General features: G+C 44.4%; 1 protein-coding gene across 1 annotated transcript in view; it reads left to right on the top strand.

Annotated features, from left to right (window-relative positions):
- The window catches only part of LOC111978575 (acylphosphatase-2-like), a 20,629-nt gene extending 6,919 nt beyond the window's left edge, over positions 1-13,710 (top strand). The window contains exon 4 of the mRNA XM_024008697.1: positions 13,168-13,710. Coding sequence (XP_023864465.1) covers positions 13,168-13,282 — 115 coding nt within the window. The 3' untranslated portion in view covers positions 13,283-13,710. The remainder of the gene's footprint in view (positions 1-13,167) is intronic.
- The last annotated feature ends 10,009 nt before the right edge of the window (positions 13,711-23,719 follow it).

Below are 23,719 nucleotides of genomic sequence, written 5' to 3'. Positions count from 1 at the left end.
GGAGGGCTTCCAGGCCCTGCTTCCCTATGTCAAGGTGATCGATCCATAACGGATTACTCTATAGAGTTTCGCACTCTTGCTGCATCCAGTGACTGGAACGAGCCGGCGTTGCTCGCTCGTTTCTGGAGGGACTCCACGCTGAGGTTAAGGATGAGATTCTCTCCCGGGAGGTTCCTTCCAGCGTGGACTCTTTGATTGCACTCGCCATCCGCCATAGAACGACGGGTAGATCTTCGTCACCGAGCTCGTGGAAGAGAGCTCGCGTTAACGGTGTTTCCCCTCTCCGCATCTCAACCATCTCCCCCACCGGCTCAGAGAGACTGAGCCCATGCAGCTGGGAGGTATTCGCACTCGACTAAGGAGAGGGAACGGAGAATCACAACCGCCTTTGCCTCTATTGCGGTTCTGCTGGACATTTTGTCATGTCATGTCCAGTAAAAGCCAGAGCTCATCAGTAAGCGGAGGGCTACTGGTGAGCGCTACTACTCAGGTCTCTCCATCAAGATCCTGTACTACCTTGTCGGTCCATCTACGCTGGACCGGTTCGGCTGCTTCCGCAGTGCCTTGATAGACTCTGGGGCTGAGGGTTGTTTTATGGACGAAGCATGGGCTCGGAAACATGACATTCCTCTCAGACAGTTAGGGAAGCCACGCCCATGTTCGCCTTAGATGGTAGTCTTCTCCCCAGTATCAGATGTAGAGACACTACCTTTAACCCTCACAGTATCTGGTAACCACAGTGAGACCATTTCCTTTTTGATTTTTCGTTCACCTTTTACACCTGTTGTTTTGGGTCATCCCTGGCTAGTATGTCATAATCCTTCTATTAATTGGTCTAGTAATTCTATCCTATCCTGGAACGTTTCTTGTCATGTGAAGTTTAAGTGTCTGCTATCCTCCTGTTTCTTCTGTCCCTCTACTCAGGAGGAACCTGGTGATTTGACAGGAGTGCCGGAGGAATATCATGATCTGCGCACGGTCTTCAGTCGGTCCAGAGCCAGCTCTCTTCCTCCTCACCGGTCGTATGATTGTTGTATTGATCTCCTTCCGGGACCACTCCCCTCGGGGTAGGACTATAACTCTCTGTCGGCTCCCGAACGTAAGGCTCTCGAGGATATCTGTCTGTTTCTCTCGACGCCGGTACCGTGGGCCTTCTTCCTCTCCCGCCGGAGCGGGGTTTTTTCTTTGTTAAGAAGAAGGACGGTACTCTGCGCCCCTGCGTGGATTATCGAGGGCTGAATGACATAACGGTTAAGAATCGTTATCCGCTTCCCCTTATTGTCGTCAGCCTTCGAGATTTTGCAGGAGCCAGGTTCTTTACTAAGTTGGACCTTCGTAACGCTTACCATCTCGTACGCATCAGAGAGGGGGAGAGTGGAAACGGCGTTAGCACTCCGTTTTGGCATGAATACTGGTTCGTCCGGTTCTGGTCTTCGCTAATGCTCCAGCTGTCTTTCAGGCATTAGTTAATGATGTACTGAGAGACATGCTGAACATCTTTGTTTTCGTTTACCTTGACGATATCCTGATTTTTTCACCGTCACTCGAGATTCATGTTCAGCACGTTCGACGTGTACTCCAGCGCCTTTTAGAGATTGTCTCTACGTGAAGGCTGAGAAGTGCGCCTTTCATGTCTCCTCTGTCACATTTCTCGGTTTCTGTTATTTCCGCTGAAGGCATTCAGATGGATCCCGCTAAGGTCCAGGCTGTCCAGCGATTGGCCCGTTCCTAAGTACGTGTCGAGTTGCAGCGCTTTTCTCGGTTTCGCTAATTTCTATCGGCGTTTCATTCGTAATTCGGTCAGTGGCTGCCCCTCTCACAGCTCTGACTTCTGTCAAGACTTGCTTTAAGTGGTCCCGGTTCCGCCCAGGGAGCTTTTGATCACCTCAAAGAAGCGTTTTACATCCGCCCCTATCCTTGTTACTCCTGACGTCACTAAACAATTCATTGTCGAGGTTGACGCTTCAGAGGTGGGCGCGTGGGAAGCCATTCTGTCTCAGCGCTTCCATTCTGACGATAAGGTCCATCCTTGCGCTTACTTTTTCTCATCGCCTGTCGCCATCGGAACGCAACTATGATTGGGTAACCGCGAACTGCTCGCCATCCGCTTAGCCATAGCGCGAAAGGGCGACAGTTGTGGGGGGCGGACCGTCCTTTTGTCGTTTGGAGCTGACCATAAGACTTGAGTACATCCGCTTCTGCCAACGACTAATGACGTCAAGCTCGTTGGGCGTGTTTTCGCTCGTTTCGAGTTCGTGATTTCCTATCGCCGGGAAATAAGACACCAAGCCTGATGCCTTATCCCGTCTCTTAGTTCTTTCTGTGGCTTCTACCGACCCTGAGGGGATTCTCCCTGAAGGGCGGTGTTGTCGGGTTGACTGTCTGGGAATTGAGAGACAGGTTAAAGCAAAGCACTCACTCACACGCTGCGTCGCCGCGCGCTTGTCCTAGTAACCTTCTGTTCGTTCCTGTCTCTACTCGTCTGGCTGTTCTTCAGTGGGCTCCACTGCCAAGTTAGCTGCCACCCGGCGTGCGGGGTACGCTTGCTTCTATTCGCCAGCGGTTTTGGTGGCCTACTCAGGAGCGGACACGCGCCGTTTCGTGGCTGCTTGTTCGGACTGCGCGCAGACTAAGTCAGGTAACTCTCCTCCTGCCGGTCGTCTCAGACCGCTTCCCATTCCTTTCTCGACCATCGGTCTCCATCGCCTTAGACTTTTTACCGGTCTGCCTTCGTCTGCGGGGAAGACTGTGATTCTTACGGTTATCGATAGTTCTCTAAGGCGGCACATTTCATTTCCCCTCGCTAAGCTTCCTTCGCTAAGGAGACGGCACAAATCATCATTGAGAATGTTCAGAATTCATGGCCTCCCGTTAGACGCCGGTTTCCAGACAGGGCCCGCAATTCACGTCACAGTTTTGGAGGGAGTTCTGGTCGTTTGATTGTGCTTCTCCGTCAGTCTCTCTTCCGGGTTTCATCCCCAGTCTAACGGTCAAGCAGAAAGGCCAATCAGTCGATGGTCGCATATTACGCAGCCTTTCATTTCGAAAACCTGCGTCTTTGGCAGAACAGCTCCCCTGGGCTGATACGCTCCACAACATCGCTTCCTTCGTGCTGCTACCGGGGCTATCTCCGTTTCAGAGTAGTCTTGGGTACCAGCCCCTCTGTCTCGTCCCAGCTGCGCGAGTCCAGCGTTCCTCCGCTCAGGCTTTTTGTCCAACTGTGTGAGCGCACCTGGAGGAGGTCAGGTCTGCACTTTGCCGTTACAGGGCGCAGACTGTGAGAGCCGCCAATAAACGTAGGATTAAGAGTCCTAGGTATTGTCGCGGTCAGAAGAGTGTGGGCTTTCCACTCGTAACCTTCCCTTACGACAGCTTCTCGCAGTTGACTCCGCGGTTCATTGGTCCGTTCCGTGTCTCTCAGTCGTCAATCCTGTCGCTGCTGCGACTGTTTTCTTCCGCACATCTTCGTCGCGTCCACCCTGTCTCCATGTCTCCTGTGTCAAGCCTTTTCTTCGCGCCCCCGTCGTCTTCCCTCCCCCCCCCGTCCTTGTCGAGGCGCACCTATTTAAAGGTACGGAAGATCATGACATGCGTTTCTCGGGAGGCGTGGTCACCAGTACTTAGGATTGGAGGGTTACGCGTCCTGAGGAAGGAGTTTGGTTCCATCTCGGACGTGCTGGACCGTTCGTTGATTGGATGATTTCCTTCGTTTGCCGCCAGGGTTCCTCCTCGAGTGCGCCAGAGGCGCTCGGTGAGTGGGGAGTACTGTCATGTTTTGTCTTTGATCATCATGTCTTGTCCCTGTGCTTCCCTCTGCTGTCTTATTAGGTTCTTTCCCTCTTTCTATCCCTCTCTCTCCCCCTTCCTCTCTCCCTCTCTCGCTCTCTCTCTCTATCGTTCCGTTCCTGCTCCCAAGCTGTTCTCATTCTCCTAACGACCTCATTTACTCTTTCACACCTGTCCCTATTTTGCCCTCTGATTAGAGTCCCTATTTCTCCCTCTGTTTTCCGCTTCTGTCCTTGTCGGATTCTTGTTTGATGTTTGCTGTTCTGTGTCCTTGTTCCGCCCGCGCCCTGTCGTGTTTTTGCCTTCTTCAGATGCTGCGTGTGAGCAGGTGTCTATGTCAGCTACGGCCTGTGCCTTCCTGAAGCGACCTGCAGTCTGTGGTCGCGTCTCCAGTCGTTCCTCTCTACTGACGAGAGGATTTCAGTTTCCTGTTTTGGATTTACCTATGATAATTTCCAGGAGAATCATTGTTTGTTTAAGCCTGGAATAAAGACTCTGTTTCTTTTAGTCGCTTTTGGGTCCTCATTCACCAGCATAACACTCAGCTCTGTTGAGTGTTCTGGATACCTCAACCTGTAGACATGGGATCATTGACAATGCAAACTAAACCCTGGTGCCTACTCACAAGGTCCAGCTGTGCGTGCTGCTATGGTAACAGTGTCATTCCTGGGCCATAAAACCTCTATTTAAAGAGCCCTAATGGAATTATCCCCAATTTACGCTGTCTGGTCAGGAGAGAGAGAGTGGTTTGGCCAGTATCAGTCAGCTTTTGTGTTCCCTAATATGACATGATTTCCTTCCTAATTGTTATTTTAGGCCACAGAATTCTGGGTGGATGGATGAACTCGCCCTACTATTGGGCCCAGATCATATCTGCATGGCTGCTGCATCCTTCCCCATTGAGATAATTCAATCAGCCATACAGCTACAATGTATTCTACTCAAATCATTAACAAGATTATTTCTTTAACAAATAGGTTGACAAATAATAATGTCTGAAGCTATTGGACAGTATGCAGCTGAGCTCCTGCCTTGAATTGAGTGTTGAGTGTTTTTGATTTTCTCTGAAGCTATACCCAGTACCCCCGGCGGCAGGTAGCCTGGCGGTTGAGTGTTGGGCCTGTAACCAAATTGTTGCTGGGTTGAATCGCAGAGCCGACTAGGTGAAAAATCTTTCTGTGCTCCTCCTGTAAAATGCTCTGGATAAGAGCATTTGCAAAATGACTGAAATGTACCCACCCACGTACCTGCATTTGGCCTTTTTTCTCTCATTTTCCACTGCTCTTTCCCTATCCTACTCTGTTCTGTGTTTGGATCATATTGCTTATTGGTATGTCACAAATAACTTATATGTATAGAACAGCGAAGCCACCACTGAAATCAAGCTAGAAGTCCCCACCTGTTCAATCAGTTTCCAGCTAGCTGATGTAGGCTAGTAGGCTGTAACAGACAGGGAGTGGCATATTGTTTTTATGTGTCACACACAGGGTTATCTCATTCTTAAAATCAATGAAAGTCATCACAGAAAGCACATGTGTTCCTGGGTGTTTTGTAGACTGGGAGAAAGTGGATGGTGTTTTAGCGCTCTGTATCAGTTGTACTATGTATGCAGCACTGTGGGACTGACCTGCTGCCTGCTATAACTAATATAGCTCTTCTCTCTCCTGAGTCGTGTGACCCAAATCAGAACAACTTCTGTGTAGGAAGAGACCTACAAACCACCACTAGGAGGGAGGGAGGGACGATTGTTCAAGAGAGTGAGGGAGAGTGACAGAGGGAGAGGAAATTAGAGAAAGCGAAAGGGAGAAACTGAAAGATGGATTAAGGGAGAGAGAGGGAGGGAGATTGAGTTAATCTATAAGAGAGGATGAGAGATGGGGATAGAATGAGAACAAGAGAGGGAGAAGCAGAGGGTGATGAGGGAGGATGATGAAGTAGTTAGATGGAGGAACAGGGCAGTGGAGGGGTGTGGCTGTAGGTGCCACTGTTTTTCCCAAGGTCTCTGTCCATGGCGGCTGAGACCGCTGGTCAGCGAGTGGCACGGCGGGGACACAGATGGTCTGGATTCTGGCCCATTTAATCCCTCTTAGCCCTGTTTTGATGGAGCCCCAACTAAAGCCTTCGTCCTCTCTAAAGCTCTCTATAGGAATGCCACTACGCCCCCTATTCACTGCAGCTATGTGTAATGCACTGCATGCAGCTGTTGGGCTGATGACTGTTTGGGGACAGGGGTTTTCAGCCTATTATGAAGCTCAGACTGGCCCAGATGTTTCATTTTGACCTCCTCCAACTCCAATGGTAAGATTTCCTCTGGAAGGGTTTTGGATAAAGCTGCTGTTTAGGATGCTTTATCTCTTAGTGAACAAACATCCATCAATCAGTAAGGAATCCATGTAGGTACAATTCTAGAACTGGCACTGCTCATCTCATACCCTCTTCACATTCCTCACTCAGAGAACACACACTTCCCTTAGAAAACACACACACACACCCTACCATACCTACGCTCTCCCATGAGGAATTCCTCTGTGTATGAATTCAGAAGTTACAGAGGGGCGATATTGTGTTTGTATGAACAGTACATATGAGGTCAGTATATCCCCTCCTGCTAGAGCTCCCTCCCCCTGCGCTCTCCTCCCATAAGCTCAGGGACTTTCAAGCGTTCATGCTGGGAGCATGTTGACATCAGGGATGTGGCTGTGTTCAGAGTATCAGCCACTCCCACAGATGGCTAACTCTCACTTACTTCAAATGCACTTTCCATAAGATTTCCTGCTGCTTGTTGCTCTTTTTAAATCCTGAAATGTAAAGTATTTCACCAATTGGAAGACTAGGCTACAATTGAAGGGTACAGTTCGAATCAGCCATCCCACATTATAATCCATACATATTAACATAACATAGTTTGTTTTATTTTACTGTGTCACCCTGGTTCTTTTAAGCAGGAAATGTTCTAGCTGGCCTGGCACTGTTAGTTTTGAATCGCTTTGATACTGTTTTTAATCGCTTTGGTACTCTCTTCACAAGTATGTGGTACATTTTCACAAAATTCCACCCTGGTCACACTTGTAAAGCATCCATTCTTCTCATTACATTTCACAATACACATATTTTGACTCAATGGTTGTGTGGTGACTGATGTTTACAATCAAAATGAATAAACGATGACTGATTTTGAGTGAAACATTGGTTAAATCACCAAAATACAACATGACATCTTTTCAATTTAGTAATTTTACCTACCAGTTAATCCAATAGCAAACAATTAAAGATGTGTGTTTCAAATCAGCCTTAAAAGTACTATGCTACAGTACTGTAAATTACAGTAGATTACAGTTCACATTAAGCAATACACTTACAGTGCCTTCGGAAAGTATTCAGACCCCTTGACTTTTTCCACATTTTGTTAGGTTAGTCTTATTCTAAGATTATATCATTTCCCCCCCTCATCAATCTACACACAATACCCCATAATGACAAAGCAAAAACTATTTTTTAGAATTTGTTTCTAATTTATAAAAACTACGAAACTGAAATATCCTAATTTACATAAGTACTCAGACCCTTTACGCAGTACTTTGTTGAAGCACCTTTGGCAGAGATTGCAATCAAATCTTCTTGGGTATGACGCTACAAGTTTGGCACACCTGTATTTGGGGAGTTTCTCCCATTCTTCTCTGCAGATCCTCTCAAGCTATTTCAGGTTGGATGGGGAGCTTTGCTGCACAGCTATTTTCAGGTCTCTCCAGAGATGTTCGATCGGGTTCAAGTCCGGGCTCTGGCTAGGCCACTCAAGGACGTTCAGAGACTTGTTCCGGAGCCACTCGTGCGTTGTCTTGGCAGGGTGCTTAGGGTTGTTGTAAACCTTCACCCCAGTCTGAGGTCCTGAGTGCTCTGGAGCAGGTTTTCATCAAGGAGCTCTCTGTACTTTGCTCCATTCATCTTTGCCTCGATTCTGACTAGTCTCCCAGTCCCTGCCACCACCATGCTTCACCATAGGGATGGTGCCATGTTCCCTCCAGACATGATGCTTGGCATTCAGGCCAAAGAGTTCAATGTTGGTTCCATCAGACCAGAGAATCTTGTTTCTCATGGTCTGAGAGTCTTTTGGTGCCTTTTGGCATTCTCCAAACGGGCTGTCATGTTCCTTTTACTGAGGAGTGGCTTCTGTCTGACCACTCTACCATAAAGGCCTGATTGTTGGAGTTCTGCAGAGATGGTTGTCCTTCTGGAAGGTTCTCCCATCTCCACAGAGGAACTCTGGAGCTCTGTCAGAATGACCATCGGGCTCTTGGTCATCTCCCTGACCAAGGCCCTTCTCCCCCGATTGCTCAGGTTGGCTGGGCGGCCAGCTCTAGTCTTGGTGGTTCCAAACTTCTTCCATTTAAGAATGATGGAGGTCACTGTGTTCTTGGGGACCTTCAATGCTGCAGAATTTTTTTGGTACCCTTCCCCAGATCTGTGCCTCAACACAATCCTGTCTCAGAGCTCTATGGACAATTCCTTCGACCTCATGGCTTGGTTTTTGCTCTGACATGCACTGTCAACTGTGGGACCTTATATAGACAGGTGTCTGCCTTTCCAAATCATGTACAATCAATTAAATTTACCACAGGCGGACACAAATCAAGTTGTAGAAACATCTCAAGGATGATCAATGGAAACAGGATGCACCTGAGCTCAACTTCGAGTCTTTTAGCAAGGGGTCTGAAAACTTATGTAAAGAAGGTGTTTCTAAAAACCTGTTTTTGCTTTGTCATAATGGTGTGTTGTGTGTAGATTGTTGAGGATTTTTATTTATTTAATACATTTTAGAATAAGGCTGTAACGTAACAATGTGTAAAAAGTCAAGGGGTCTGAATACTTTCCGAAGACACTGTATACCCAGTGAAGGCAAATAACCTTGAATGTAATGTGGATTTTAGCAAACAACAGCTAACAAAAGCTAACACAGTCAAATCAAACTCTGAAGTTACAGCTAACTAGCTCCCTTAAAATTTATTTGAGCTATTTTGCATTGACATTCATGTCCACATTAATGATGCTGCATAATTTCACCTGGTCAGAAAAATGGCTAGCTGACATCCGACACCATTAACTATCTTTGCCAGGGGGGAGATCGAATTCGCATTTTGCAACATTGCTGCCAATGTCGGATTGGCAAACTGCAAGGTTCATACAAAGCTCTGCTATTGCAAACTAAAAGCATACACTCATAGATAAAAAGGCTCTCTAGATAAAACCTTTTGGTCATTTCAAATTTTAACTGCCATTCTGATTCAAAACCCAACTGCCATTCCATTATGGCGATGCAACAGGACGGTAGTTGAACTTGCAAATAGCCAACCAATAAGCATGTTATTTTCAATTTATTAAGGTAAGCAAACGTTATTATTTAATTGAAATATATAAAACCAAAAGTCATATAGCAAACTATAGCTAGGCTAGATAAACAAAGTTGTATTAGAATTTGAGCACCATTTGTAAGCTGGTTTTTGCTATCTTTGCTATCTAGCTGCCTAGCTAGACAGGAAAAAGTTAGGCTACTTTAATTAGCCACTTTACAAGCTAGCTAGCTAACAAATATTTTTTTATTATTATGGAATATGCCAAATAGAGCTAGCTACAGACCCAGCCTGACATTGGCAATTAGCTAATTGTTACTTGGAATCTGACATTGTCCCACACAATGACATCGGTGATCCCTTCATCTTGACAGGCCTGAACAATTTCATTGAGAAACAATGAGGTGTGCAGCTTTGTAGGATCCAAGTAATGGCCTATGTCCTACCACACCATCTTCAGAGATAGCTGCGCACATGGAGATGTTTCCCCACGTTGTCCAGGCACTTGAACGGTCGCCCATTGGCAGATGAGGCTCTGCCCACGACGCAGAGTTTTGGCCAGGTTGAAGCCCACTTCATCAACAAAGATATACTTGTGATGGTTCACAGCAGCATCAAGCACCATCACCCTCTAAAAATATATATATTTTTTATAGTATAGTTCCAACATGATATTGTGAAGTAGCATGTGCGTCAAATAGTAACAGCAGTACAGTATATAGTGCTCTACCTGAACATACTCAGCACGCAGTTGTTTCACCCAGTCGTTGTTTCTCTCAAAAGGCACCAGGTAAATGTGTTTCATAGATACCTGGTGCCTCTTCAAAAAGCGGGTGATTGTTGGTATGTTGATGGATGCCACATTGGCAAAGGTGTCATCGTGCTCCCTAATGGCCTGCTCGATTTCAGATGGTCGGTCAGCACACAGCCACATCCATGGGGTCTTGTCAATCCTGAGGGTAGAACAGTGTATACTGTCAATAGATCATACTGTAACATGTTTTGTGAATTTACATGCATTACAATGTCATTTACTGTACAAGTAATGAGAAAGCATAGTGCATATCCTGCAGACTTACCTGTTTTCTTGATGAAATGTTCTCATGATCAAATTGACAATTGATCTTCTCAGATTGGGGTGAACTAATCGGGTGGCCTCTGCCATGGTAAGGCCTCTGTTTACCATATGATCAACAGCGATGGCCCGGACTTCATTAGATACAACAGTTCCCGTCGTATGCCTCCCTCTCTCTGATGTCCACCTCTTTGACGGGGCCCATGTCCACCTCTCTGAGGGGCCCCTTGTCCATGAGCTATTTGATTTTTCCTCTCCCTTGCTGTCTATCCTGCTCCATGTTGAAAGAAAGTGCAAGTGTTTACACACACCCTTTTATATGGTGGCCAATTGTGGTTGCCCCTATGTGAAATCAATTAGCAATAACAAGTGGTTATTATCTATGGTTATCATGTATCATACATGTCATTTTATTGTATTTATTTTATTGAACCTTTATTTAACTAGGCAAGTCAGTTAAGAACACATTCTTATTTACAATGACAGCCTACCACGGCCATACCCTAACACGGGCCAATTGTGCGCCGCCCTATGGGACTCCTAATCCCGGCCGGTTGTTGATGAAAGCCTGGAATCGAATCAGGGTCTGTAGTGACGCCTCTAGGGCTGAGATGCAGTGCCTTAGACCGCTGCGCCACTTGGGAGCCCATTAGGAGGCCACATTTAGGTGTTTATACTTTACAAACACACATTTTATTTCTGTAGTTCTCTAAATCCATATATAGTAGACAAACCAGTTAAAATCTATAGGTTTACCGAACGGTTAAGTGATTTTAACCATTAAGCGCAATTGGATTAAGAGATGGTCAAATGTTTTTAAACAAATGAGAAGAGAATCATATGAAATGTATTGTGAGCATTGCATTGTGAAAGGTTTTTCCAGATGAAATGACTAATTAGGTTTGGTGAAAAAGTTACTGTGTGATTTTTTTTTTGTGTTGTACTTAGTCAATTGAAAATATGCTTAAAGTTTTGATCTGTTTTGAGTTTTATACTAAGAGTTGTTCAATTTTACCACATACTTGTGAAAATAGTACCAAAGCGATAAAAAAAACTTGTAACTTTGTCAGTGTTGGAAGTCCAACTTCATTATAAACCATACAGAGCCATTAGCCAGCCAGGCCCAGTTAAGATTGCTCCAGATTGCTCTCCAGGAACAATGCAATGCCTTAGTTTATTCTGCAGCAGAACATTTGTTTAAAACACATTGAATTCCTTCCCATACACTGGTCTATGTTATCTCATTTCCTCAAGTGTGTGGGAAAAAGGAAACGTCCTTTCCTCTAGAGGCCTGGTCAGTCAGGCAGTCAGGCAGAGTGGATGCAGTGGGTGGTGCTCACTCAGAGACCAGGCCATTATTATCAACCCACCATCAAATGGTCAATGTTAGGTCTTGTTATAGCAGCAAATACAGTCATTGCTCTCTTGTCGCTCTCGCTCTGTCTTTCTCTCTCTGTGACACACACCACATTGTTTTTCTTTTCATGTGCTTATTAGATCAGTTCACACGGTCATGTGCTTCTAAATTGGGATAATTCACTTATTAGGGGGTGGACTGGCGAGTAGCTTTGCTTGAGAGGTTCAACCTACGAGTCAAAAACATCAATGTCCATCTATTACCAGGACAAGAAGAGCAAATGCTTTGAACAAGGAAAATAGCCACAGACACATCATATAGTACATAGACAACCCTCATTATGCTCATACTCTTTTGGGTTCAATACTCCATTTTATTTTGCAGAGTGAAGTCAGTGGAGATGAATATTTACCTGATGCAACGGCGACTTAGAGCTAACCTCTAAGCCCTGTGATTGCTGTCAAATCAGCAGTCTGTGGGCTGTGTGCGACACTAGAGCAGAGCGGAGCAGAGAATGCAGATGGAGATGTTGCCTCATCCCTCTCTCTCTCTCCCTCCATTTCGCTCTCTGTCATTGAGGCAGCTGTCGGTCAGCCGGCACGCTATGGGCAGCTATTGCGTTGTGTCTCTGTGATCTGACCGAACTCCCGTCGCACCAGACCGTGCTTCAGGATGACCACATGTGGAGCACTGATCCTCTACAATCTCTCCACTAATCTACACAGACTAGGAAATAATGTATCCCATATCGGCCATGCAGCGACTTGAGTGACAGGGCCTCAGTCTCCAGGGCTTGACCTACATGCTGTAGAGTAAGCATGTTGCCTGTTGCTCCTCACTGAGTCATGTCTCATGGTAAACTGAGGTTTAGACTCAAGACAGTGCTGAGTTATACAATTCAATTTACTTGATTATGTTTGTGTTGTGCTTTTCCCAAAGTCATTTGTCATAGAGAACACTAGAGATGGTGCCAAGAAAAACTGCCTCCTATGCACTGTACCGAGTTTGGCTGGGGCTTGGACTCAGGCTCTAGCTGAATCATTTGTCTTTGCTGACAGAAGTTAGGATCATGTTGCTGAACCATTTTTACCAGTCGGCTGAAACAGAGGTTGAAGTTTTAGTGAATGCCCACAGCTGTTTACCAGATGACAAAAATCCCAGTTTTGCAAGGGATAGGAGGGACTATATTATAGCGGATACAGTCAATCTAGTGTCACCCACATGGGTTGGCCGGCTTTCTTAGAAAGCCTGCATTCCCTTTGTCCATCTGACATGTGACAAGCCTTATTTGGCCTTGGAACTGTTTGCTGAACAGAGGGGTCTCCAGAAAACCTCAGATTCCCTACTGTCTAGAGCGTGTTCAAACTCTCAAAGTAAATTTTAGCAATGGAAGGTATGTTCCCAAGCTATAGAGAACATGGTTAGCGGTTGAGATGATAAACAGATCATGTAGTAGCTTATATTAGAGAAAATAGCCAACACAAGAACAGAGCAGAGGGATCATTCCTTATGGGAAACAGAAGCAGTGTGTTGCCTAAAGAAAGGACCATCATTGACATGAGGGTAGTGGATAACAGAACATCTCTATCTTTCTAATGGCACAGGAAGGTGTGGCTGAGTAAGGAGGGGAGTCCCAGCTGTCGCATCACCCGAGCCTCGTTCTCCAATGAGAGATCCATTGACAAGGTGGAGCTCTTTGGCTTCAAGACACGCTTCTGAGGAACTCCCTTCATCCAACGCCACTCTAACCACACCTTCTCCCGCGCTTTTACCACATCAATGTCACCTACTGTCTCTGTGGGTACCACCTTATGTTTCTAAATGCATTGTTTCGTTCCCAACCTTTCTGAAAAATACATAAATAAATGTCAAGATTTTTTGAGATGCCTAAATCTATTATGCAGACAGTTTGAAATTGTGTGACATTTTTTTAAGTAGAAGCTAATCCAAATAGTTGCTCATCCAAAAGTTGTTGTCTTTTTCTCATAAATGCATTCCCCGTCTGAACATTTTGAATGTTACATTCAGGCTGGCAGAGCAGCATATATTGTCAGGCAGCTTTGTGCTTTGCAGATTCTCAATGCTTTTCTTCTGAACATGTAATGCAATAAATAAAACCATTCAAGCTCGATGTTATTAGAATTCAATACAAATGCACTATTAAATAGTTAATACAAGGGACAAAATATCTTCTTTTTTTTGTCCCTTTAAGATAGTGCCTCTTACTGTGTCTCTCCTACCTGGTCTCCTCTGGTCCTGAATAATGTTGTGTAAGGTCACGTGATTGTTTACCTAATCCAATTAAACACAGAGAAATCCAGACAGTCAGACTGCACCATCATGCTGAGTTGCCAAGACACAACTGGCCAAGTCAGGAGTATTGAATAACCCATTAGAGTTTGTGTGTGTGCGTGTCTGCTAACGTGCATGTGTATCAGTGGAAGCTGCTGAGGGGAGGACGGCTCATAATAATGGCTGGAATGGATTAAATGGAATGGCATCAAACACATGGAAACGTGTTTGATACCACTCCATTCCAGCCATTATTATGAGCCGTCCTCCCCTCAGCAACCTCAACTGGTGTGTATGCTTGTGTATGTGTGTGTTCGTGTGAGTGCGTGTGCATGCATCTGCATGATTTTCGGTTCATTAGACACGTAGGCCTATGTGTGTGTTTATCTCCATGGCGCTTGCACCTTCTTTCTCTCGCGCAAACCATCTCTCTCTCTCTCTCTCTCTCTCTCTCTCTCGACACTATGTTGTTGACTCCCAGCTGCCCCTGCCCTGACCCCTCTCTACCTTTCCTTGTGCCAACAGCATCTCGTCATCACCCAGTCAAGTCTACCTGAGTAACAACATCCATTCAGGTCTGCTTTTTACCCAGCATGCAGTGTGATGGTAAATCCCCCATGTGAGCAGGAGCAGGGCAAAATCCTCTTATCTGACAGAGAAACTTGATTTAACCCAAGGGCTTATGATCCAATATTGAGCCCAGAGTCGCCTACTGCTCTGCATGGGAATACAGTCTCATAGAGAGAGAAGCATACTGTACCTGAGCCTCTCTACACAGCAGGAGGCTACAGTCCTTACAGCATTCATATGAACCTATCAGGACCCCTCCAGGGATAATGATGCTTGTTATAGATTTAGCTTAATCTAATCATGATATAGGGGCAGTGCTTTATCTAATTATGATATAGGGGCAGTGCTTTATCTAATTATGATATATGGGCAGTGCTTTATCTAATCATGATATAGGGGCAGTGCTTTATCTAATCATGATATAGGGGCAGTGCTTTATCTAATCATGATATAGGGGCAGTGCTTTAATCTAAATTATGATATAGGAGACAGTGCTTTATCTAATTATGATATATGGGCAGTGCTTTATCTAATTATGATATATGGGCAGTGCTTTATCTAATTATGATATAGGCAGTGTTTATCTAATTATGATATAGGGACAGTGCTTTATCTAATTATGATATATGGGCAGTGCTTTATCTAATTATGATATATGGGCAGTGCTTTATCTAATTATGATATAGGGGCAGTGCTTTATCTAATTATGATATAGGGGCAGTGCTGTTTAATGTCATAGACAGACAGACAGGTTTAGAAAGTGGGGGCTTCTTGGTCAATGACTAATTGTTTAAGTGCCCTTTGAAGGCTCATGTGAAGGTTTTTTCCTGGTCTCAGATGATTGGATAAAAGCCTTTAGTCTCCCCCATGCCCCACCCCCACCCTACAGACAGGATCTCATATAGTAAAGATCAGTGGCACACTTAAAGTGACCAGGTAGCCTAAGCAGTCCCATTTCCTCCAGTCCATTACTACACTTGGGAACGGGGGTGTAATGGCCACTTAACAACAGGATGGAATGGAGAGACTGACCAAGGTAACTTCTTGATACAGCAGTATGATAACCCCAACAGTGCACACACATCACACCCACACAAGTCTCACTTCTGCTTCAATGTTCAGTCACAAGATGCTCTCCACCCACTCATAATAGTATGTTATACACTGAGTGTACAAAACATTATACTTTCCATGACATAGACTGACCAGGTGAATCCAGGTGAAAGCTATGATCCCTTATTGATATCACTTATTAAATCCACTTCAATCAGTGTAGATGAAGGGGAGGAGACAGGTTAAATAATATTTTTAAGCCTTGAGACAATTCAGACATGAATGGTGCATGTGTGCCATTCAGAGGGTGAATGGGCAAGACAAAATATTTAAGTGCCTTTCAACGGGGTATGGCAGTAGGTGCTAGGACAGGTCCACCGATTTGTGTCAAGAACTGCACCGCTGCTGGCTTTTTCACACTCAACCATTTCATGTGTGTATCAAGAATGGTTCACCACCCAAAGGACATGCAGCCAACTTGACACAACTGTGGGAAGCGTTGGAGTCAACATGGGCCAGCATCCCTGTGGAACGTTTGACACCCCGACGATTTCAGGCTGTTCTGATGACAAAAGGCGTTCCAACTCAATATTAGGAAGGTGTTCCTATTGTTTTGTACAGTCAGTGTATAACTCCTCAGTCTAAAGAGCTGTCTGTCCATTCTTTTCTACGGTACAGTGTTTGTCCCTGATATATTGCAATGCTCAGTAAATCAGTCCAAAACACACCACCTTTATGATGTTCTCAGTACCCTCTCTCTCCCAGTGTGAGTAGGCTGGGTGCGATGCGGAGTGTGTTGCCATGCCACCCATTCCCAGGACCTTTCTCACTGGAGCCTCTGCAAGGACAAAGGAGGAGGCCCTCTGATTGGAGGCGGCCAAAAGCAGTGGATTTATGTCCCATGTGAATAGGACATGCACCACTAGAGAACCACTCATTTAGGCCCCAATCCGCTACAGTTACATAACCTATGCAATCCCCCATTCAACGCGGTCTTCAGCCTTTGTCTGTGTGGTGTGGTATTTATCCCAGTCATGGCGTTTCCATGACAATGAGTCAGCGGTGTGTCATTGATTCACAGGCTGTGTATTGTAACTGTACGTTAATAGCCACCAGTGGTGCTCCCACATGGAAACAGTACAGTGGCAACTCTCCTCTCTGGAAAAAGCTATCCATCACTAATGGGGAGAAAAGGGCACATTGCTGCTTGTGTCGTGGCTACAGTGTAGGAGTACACACTTCCCATACACACAGCCCACACATCCTCCTACTCACATACTATAAAATGTGACAAAACACTATTATATAAGAAGAGCTATACAAGGAACAAGGGGACAGTCTTTAGCCCATCAGGTAGGAGATCAACTTGTTGCATATGTTTATAGTAACAGCCCTATATCCCCTCACCATCGAGAAACCCTCTGTAGTTCAGTAGTGTCTGACTGTGTGCATTGTTCAGTGTTTGGCTTTCATGCTTATTAGTCTCCCACAGTCTGCGCCATCACTGACACAAAGCCATGCTGCCTGAGGGCCAGTATTTCATTACCAGTCATTCTGTCAAAGGTCCTCACTGAAAGCCCCCCATCTGATTACATCAACATAGAACCAGCTCCAACATAGAACCAGTAATTATGTTATATTCAGCCATATATTTTAGTTATATTGTAAGTAAATGTATCAACCATCATCTTGTTTCTATTTTTGAGTAATGCAGTGATATTCCACTGTCATGCCATCAAATGCCCACTGGCTTGAAGCCAAGCGCAGGCGGATGGAGGCAGAGAGAGAAAAGAGGAGAGGAGTGATCAGAGTGGAGCAACACCGTGCACCCAGACCACCCACTCTCTTCACTCAGCGCTGCGCCACGTCTGAAATCAGGCGTAGAATATCTGCCCCCTCGACCTCTTCTCTCGGCTCTTCTCTTCTCTCTTCCTCTTCTTTCTCCTCCTCCACTTCACACACAGGCCACTTCCACGGCAACCAACAGAGCCAACTCGCACCAGTGGCCATGGTAACCAAACCATGTGGAAGGGTTTCAGAGCAACTAGAAGTTTCCATCCTGTCTCTCTATCTCCTAGCACTCCATACAAAAGGGCGTCGCAATCTGCTGCTACATAATAAAGGAGCTAGGATCTGATGAATATCTCACAAATAATTATATTGGTCATATTGTTGTGTGGGTAAACTCAATGGCAATGCTGACTCTTAATTGGAAAACTGTGCTATATCTTTTTAAGCGGTAGAAGAAATCAAATCAAAGCAAATGCTATTTGTCACGTGTCGTATACAACAGGTGTAGACCTTACCGTGAAATGCTTACTTACCAGCCTTTAACCAACAATCTAGTTTTAAGAAAATTTGAGCTGAGAAAATATTTACTCATTAAACTAAAGTTTAAAAAAGTAACACAATAAAATAACAATAATGAGGCTATATCCAGGGGGAACCGGTACCGAGTCAATATGCAGGGTTACAGGTTAGTCGAGGTAATTGAGGTAATATGTACATGTAGGTAGGGGTAAAGTGACTATGCATGGATAATAAACAGCGAGTAGCAGCAGTGTCAGCAGGGGCGTCAATGCAAATAGTCCGGGTAGCCATTTGTTTAATTGTTCAGCAGTCTTATGGCTTGTGAGTAGAAGCTGTTAAGGAGCCTTTTGGACCTAGACTTGGCGCTCCGGTACCGCTTGCCGTGCGGTAGCAGAGAGAACAGTCTATGACTTGGGTGGCTGGAGTCTTTGAGCCTTCCTCTGACACCGCCTAGTATAGAGGTCCCGCTACCCTCTGTAGTTGCCATACCAGGCGGTGATGCAACCGGTCAGGATGCTGTCGATGGTGCAGCTGTAAAACTTTTTGAGGTCCTGGGGACTCATGCCAAATCTTTTCAGTCTCCTGAGGGTGAATAGGCATTGTCGTGCCCTCTTCATGACTGTGTTTGTGTGTGTGGACAAGATTAATTCATTAGTAATGTGGACACCAAGGAACTTGAAGCTCTCGACTAGCTCCACTACTGCCCTGTCGTTGTGAATGGGGGCGTGTTCGGCCGTCCTTTTCCTGTAGTCCACGATCAGCTCCTTTATCTTGCTCACGTTGAGGGAGAGGTTGTTGTCCTGGCACCACACAACCAGGTCTCTGACCTCCTCCCTATAGGCTGTCTCATTGTTGTCAGTGGTCAAGCCTACCACCGTTTTGTCATCAGAAAACTTAATGATGGTGTTGGAGTCGTGCTTGGCCACGCAGTCGTGGGTGAACAGGGAGGACAGGAAGGGACAAAGCACGTGAAAGCAGGGCATCACTTAGTGGTGTCAAAATATTGAGAAAGTTCCCCCTCACTCTGTACTGTTTGTACACTGCTCTGATTCATTGCTTATGGAATGAGTCCGATTTATGCTTGACTTTCCAACCAAATCCCATTACTTCACTGCTTTGGCTGACAGAAGCTCAACATGACCACAAAAACACAGTCCTTTCTCTCTCTCTATGGGTCCCTCATTACCAGTGACCAAACATTCTCAGTGGCTCCACAGTAAGCTCAAAATGACACCAATTATTATCCATCCATACCATCTATGTTTTTACCTTTCTCTCTATATTACCATACATCGGGGGCGGACATCGTCAACACATCACTTCACCTGTCGTTAAGAGTGTGCTGAGAGGAAACGGTTGCTAGGCAACTTACAAAAGTTCCCGGCTAAGGCCAACTTTCTTGTATCAACAGTTTACAGTGATTTCATTGTGGGGGCGGTATTAGTAAAGCTGAGAATATATATTGTCACCTTGCTTGAGCTATCATTTGAATATACAGTATTTTGCTTCATCTAAGTCTATTGTGCAAGAACAAAGCTGGGAGCAATTACTGAACATTTTCTGTGCTGTAAACTATGTGGAAAATGGAGTAGTCCTTTGTTCTCTCTCAAGTCTGACCTAAGGCAAAGTAATTTTCTAGTAATGTGGTTCAGACTAGAGAAAGGCATAATCAGCCCTGTGTTAGGTTGGTTTGATCGATTGCTTTGACATGGGTGATGTTTAATTCCTAATCACGCCTATTTGCTGTTGGACAGAACACAGTCTCTCGTTTCATAACAAACATGGCGGTGCCTGTTCACTATGGTGCCTGTGTCACGCCCTGACCATAGAGATCCTGTTACTCTCTATGTTGGTTAGGTCGGGGTGTGACTAGGGTGGGTTATCTAGGTTATTATTTGTCTATGTTGGCCTGGTATGGTTCCCAATCAGAGGCAGCTGTTTATCGTTGTCTCTGATTGGGGTTCATATTTAGGCAGCCTTTTTCCACTGGGTTTTTGTGGGATCTTGTTTGTTTGTGTGTAGTTGCCAGTTGCACTGCATTTGACTTCACGTTTTGTTTTTGTTCTGTATTGTTTTGGTGAGTTTCTTTAATTAAACATGTGGAACTCTACGCACGCTGCGCCTTGGTCCGTTAATTCTACAAATGATCATGACAGTCTGGTGTCTGAATGGAAATACTCTTTGTTATCATGAACGCTGCTGCCTCCTTAAGCTGACCAGATCCAATTCAGCCAGAGTGAATTCTGGGACCCCCTCAAGGTCAAGGGAGAAGGACCTTGGTTAGGGAGGTGACCAAGAACCTGATTGTCACTCTGACAGAGCTCCAGAGTTCCTCTGTGGAGATGGGAGAACCTTCCAGAAGGACAACCATCTCTGCAGCACTTCACCAATCAGGCCTTTATGGTAGAGTGGCCAGACGGAAGCCACTCCTCAGTAAAAGGCATATGACCGCCCGCTTGGAGTCTGCCAAAATGCACCTAAAGGACTCTCAGACCATGAGAAACAAGATTCTCTGGTCTGATGAAACCTAGATTGAACTCTTAGGCCTGAATGCCAAGTGACACATCTGGAGGAAACCTGGCACCATCCCTACGGTGAAGCATGGTTGTGGAAGCAGGGACTGGGAGACTAGTCAGGAACGAGAGAAAGATGAATGGAAAAAGTACAGAGAGATCCTTGATGAAAACCTGAGATGAAGGTTCACCTTCGAACAGGACAACGACCCTAAGCACACAGCCAAGACAACGCAGGAGTTTCTGAATGACCTTTAGTGGCCCAGCCAGACCCCGGACTTGAACCTGATCGAACATCTCTGGAGAGACCTGAAAATAGAGGTGCAGCAACGCTCCCCATCCAACCTGGAATAGCTTGATAGGATCTACAGGCAAGAATGGGAGAATCTCCCCAAATACAGGTGTGCCAAGCTTTTAGCGTCATACCCAAGAAGACTCGAGGCTGTAATCGCTGCCAAAGGTGCTTCAACAACGTGCTGAGTAAAGAGTCTGAATACTTATGTAAATGTAATATTTCAGTCATTATGGGGTATTGTGTGTCGATTGATGAGTGGGAAAAACGTTAATACATTTTAGAATAAGGCTGTAACTGTTATGCATTTTATGAATAATGACTAAATGATGTATACATTTAACATAGAACTATAACTAACAGAATTCTACCCTGTCACTGTATGATTGTATGAAAGTTATTAGAATCATAAATCTAAATCCGATGTGTGTAGTTTTAGTCAGAATTAGAACAAGGACTTTTTGTTCCTTTTTAGTATGTAAGCAGGGTGCAAGTGTGAAACAAATGATAAGAGGAGCTATCGACAGACAAGCTGTACTACTGTGTTCCTTTCAGGACATTCTGTCCCCAACCAGGGATGGAAGATACCTTGGGCTTGTAGTAGATTGTATAACAGGTGGCAGACAATGTATGAGAAGGAGAAGACTTGTGAACTATATTGTCATTGTTTCTGAGAGGAGGAGGGACATTTATGACGAAATGTGAGGTATGTAGACCAATATACAGGAAATGATAAGCAGCGCTCTCGTAAATAAACTGTGCTGACTATTATAGACTGGCCTCTGTCTTTTTCATTTCAATAAGAACCTTACAAATTCTTAGTAACAGACAGAGTAGTTTAATTGAAGTTCAGTTTATGAACATTGAGAACAAAATTCTCTTAACAGTAACGTAACAAAATGTGGAAAAAGTCAAGGGGTCTGAATACTTTCCGAATGCACTGTATAAAAAAAGTGTCAAAAAATAGAAAACTCAAGGAGACTCATTTCTAAATATGATCACTATCCTTTTTGTATTAACCAAGTGGTAAGGTATAGTAACAACAACAAAGCAGTGGTCCTCAAATGGACTTAAGCATGGACTTGTCTGGTTGCAATTACTGCATTGTTTTGTGATCCAGCTGTGAGGCCATAGGACTAGGATTACTCATACTTCCACAGTGAGCGCAACATCCACCACAGAGCAACAATGACTTGTCTGTCTGAGTGTTGCTGTCACTGACTCCACAGCAGGAGGGGCGATATACTGCCTGCTGGACAGTTCCAGGACTACAGCCAAGATGGCTTTTCCTGGTAAACACATTGTCATGACAACCATACTTCGATCTAGCACAGAGATGAGTTGCAAATGTTACCTTTCCTTCTATATTTATTGAAAGCATAGTAGGCCTACTGTAAATTATGTGAAAATACTTTACATACATAATGAGCATGACAATGTCTGAATAAGTTACTGCAGAGAAGGGAAGGCACGTTAACAGACTACATATAATTCACTCCATGTAAAGAGGTTGGACCCTGTCCACTCAGACCCTTCAGCGTGCACATGCACGCACACACCCCATGTGAGGAAACGGGACGTCCTGACCCAAGCTTTCTCAACTCCAGATGTTGGAAGCAAAGTATGCTTATCAGAACCAGAGATGTGAGAAAATGTTGAGGCAGAAAATTAGAAAATGGGGGTCCAGAGCTATACCCCATACAGAGCATTAACAAACACACAACTCTCCTGCTGTAATACCTCCAGCTGACACCAGGCCTATGGCCCTGTGTGTCACAGTACCACTGACTCAGCAGCAACTGGGCTACAAACACTGTACTCCTCCAGTGGACTCATTTGTTGAGTTGTTATACTTTTGTATGACTATTTTTAACAGTTTTCTATATACAGTATTTGTGATATACAAAACACATATGGTGGGAATCTTGAAAGCTTCTTGTGACCGTGTCAGAGTTGCTTCACGTACAGTGTCAAAAAAATCCAATCCAAATCAAATGTATTGGTCATATTCACGTGTTTAGCAGATGTTATTGCGGGTGTAGCGAAATGCTTGTGCTTCTCGCTCCGACAGTGCAGTAATATCTAACAAGTAATATCTAACAGTTTCACAACATATACCCCAAATACACATAAATCTAAGTAAGGAATGGATTAAGAATATATACATATATGTCAGAGCTGCATTGGACTAAGATACAGTGGCATAGTATAGAGTACGATATATACATATGAGATGGGTGATGCAATATTTACACTCAATTAAAGTGACTAAGATACCGTAGAATAGTATATAGTACAGTTTATACATATGAGATGAGTAATGCAAGATACGGAGACATTATTAAAGTGGCTAGTGTTTCATTTCCTTAAACGGATTCTGAGACACAGTCCATTACTTTACAGTACCTGTACCTCATTCACATGTTTAGGATTTCAGTGTTCTCTCTATAACCATTTAATGCATTAAAATGATGGCTAAACATTCTCTAATATGTTTAATGTCTCTCTATTTTGATGGAGAATAAACAAGAAAGCTAATTCCTAGAGACATAATTGGATTTATTTTTTGGAAATCTTTCTTCTGGGCTGCCTGTATTTCCTTTGGGGGTTTTTCTATAACACGCCGTTTTAAAATCTCTCTATAAAACATCATCTACATCTGAATTTATCATTAAAACATGGAATCTTTCAAGAATTTCCACAAAGTATTTCCAATGTGTCGGCCCCTTTAGGTTCCATGGGTCGACTCTGGTGACTCTTTAGTACTCACACAATTTTCTTTGGCTTGAGCTTTTACCAGTCCTGATTTAATTTAGTTTAATAATTCTCAACTGGTATAAATGTATGTAACATGATACATTTAATTAACCCTTCCCTTTAAACATGTCAATTTCACCCGCAACTGAGTTTTTAATCACTAAAATACTATTTAGCAAAGAAAATTCCACCATGACCCTTCATCTAGTCCTCTATGTATGGTAATAACCTTGTAAAACGACAAAACGACAAAACAACAACAACACTACTCTGTACTTGACCTGTAGTTGACTTGTATTTGACATGCAATTTGTCCTTTGACCTTGACCTTTGTGCTAGAGACTAATGGTTTTCTGTGCAGTAAAGGTC

This window comes from Salvelinus sp. IW2-2015, linkage group LG18 (assembly GCF_002910315.2).
Source record: "Salvelinus sp. IW2-2015 linkage group LG18, ASM291031v2, whole genome shotgun sequence".
Lineage (NCBI taxonomy): Eukaryota > Metazoa > Chordata > Actinopteri > Salmoniformes > Salmonidae > Salvelinus > Salvelinus sp. IW2-2015.
The sequence above is the reverse complement of the archived record's forward strand: the minus strand, read 5'-3'. Positions and strand labels throughout refer to the sequence as shown.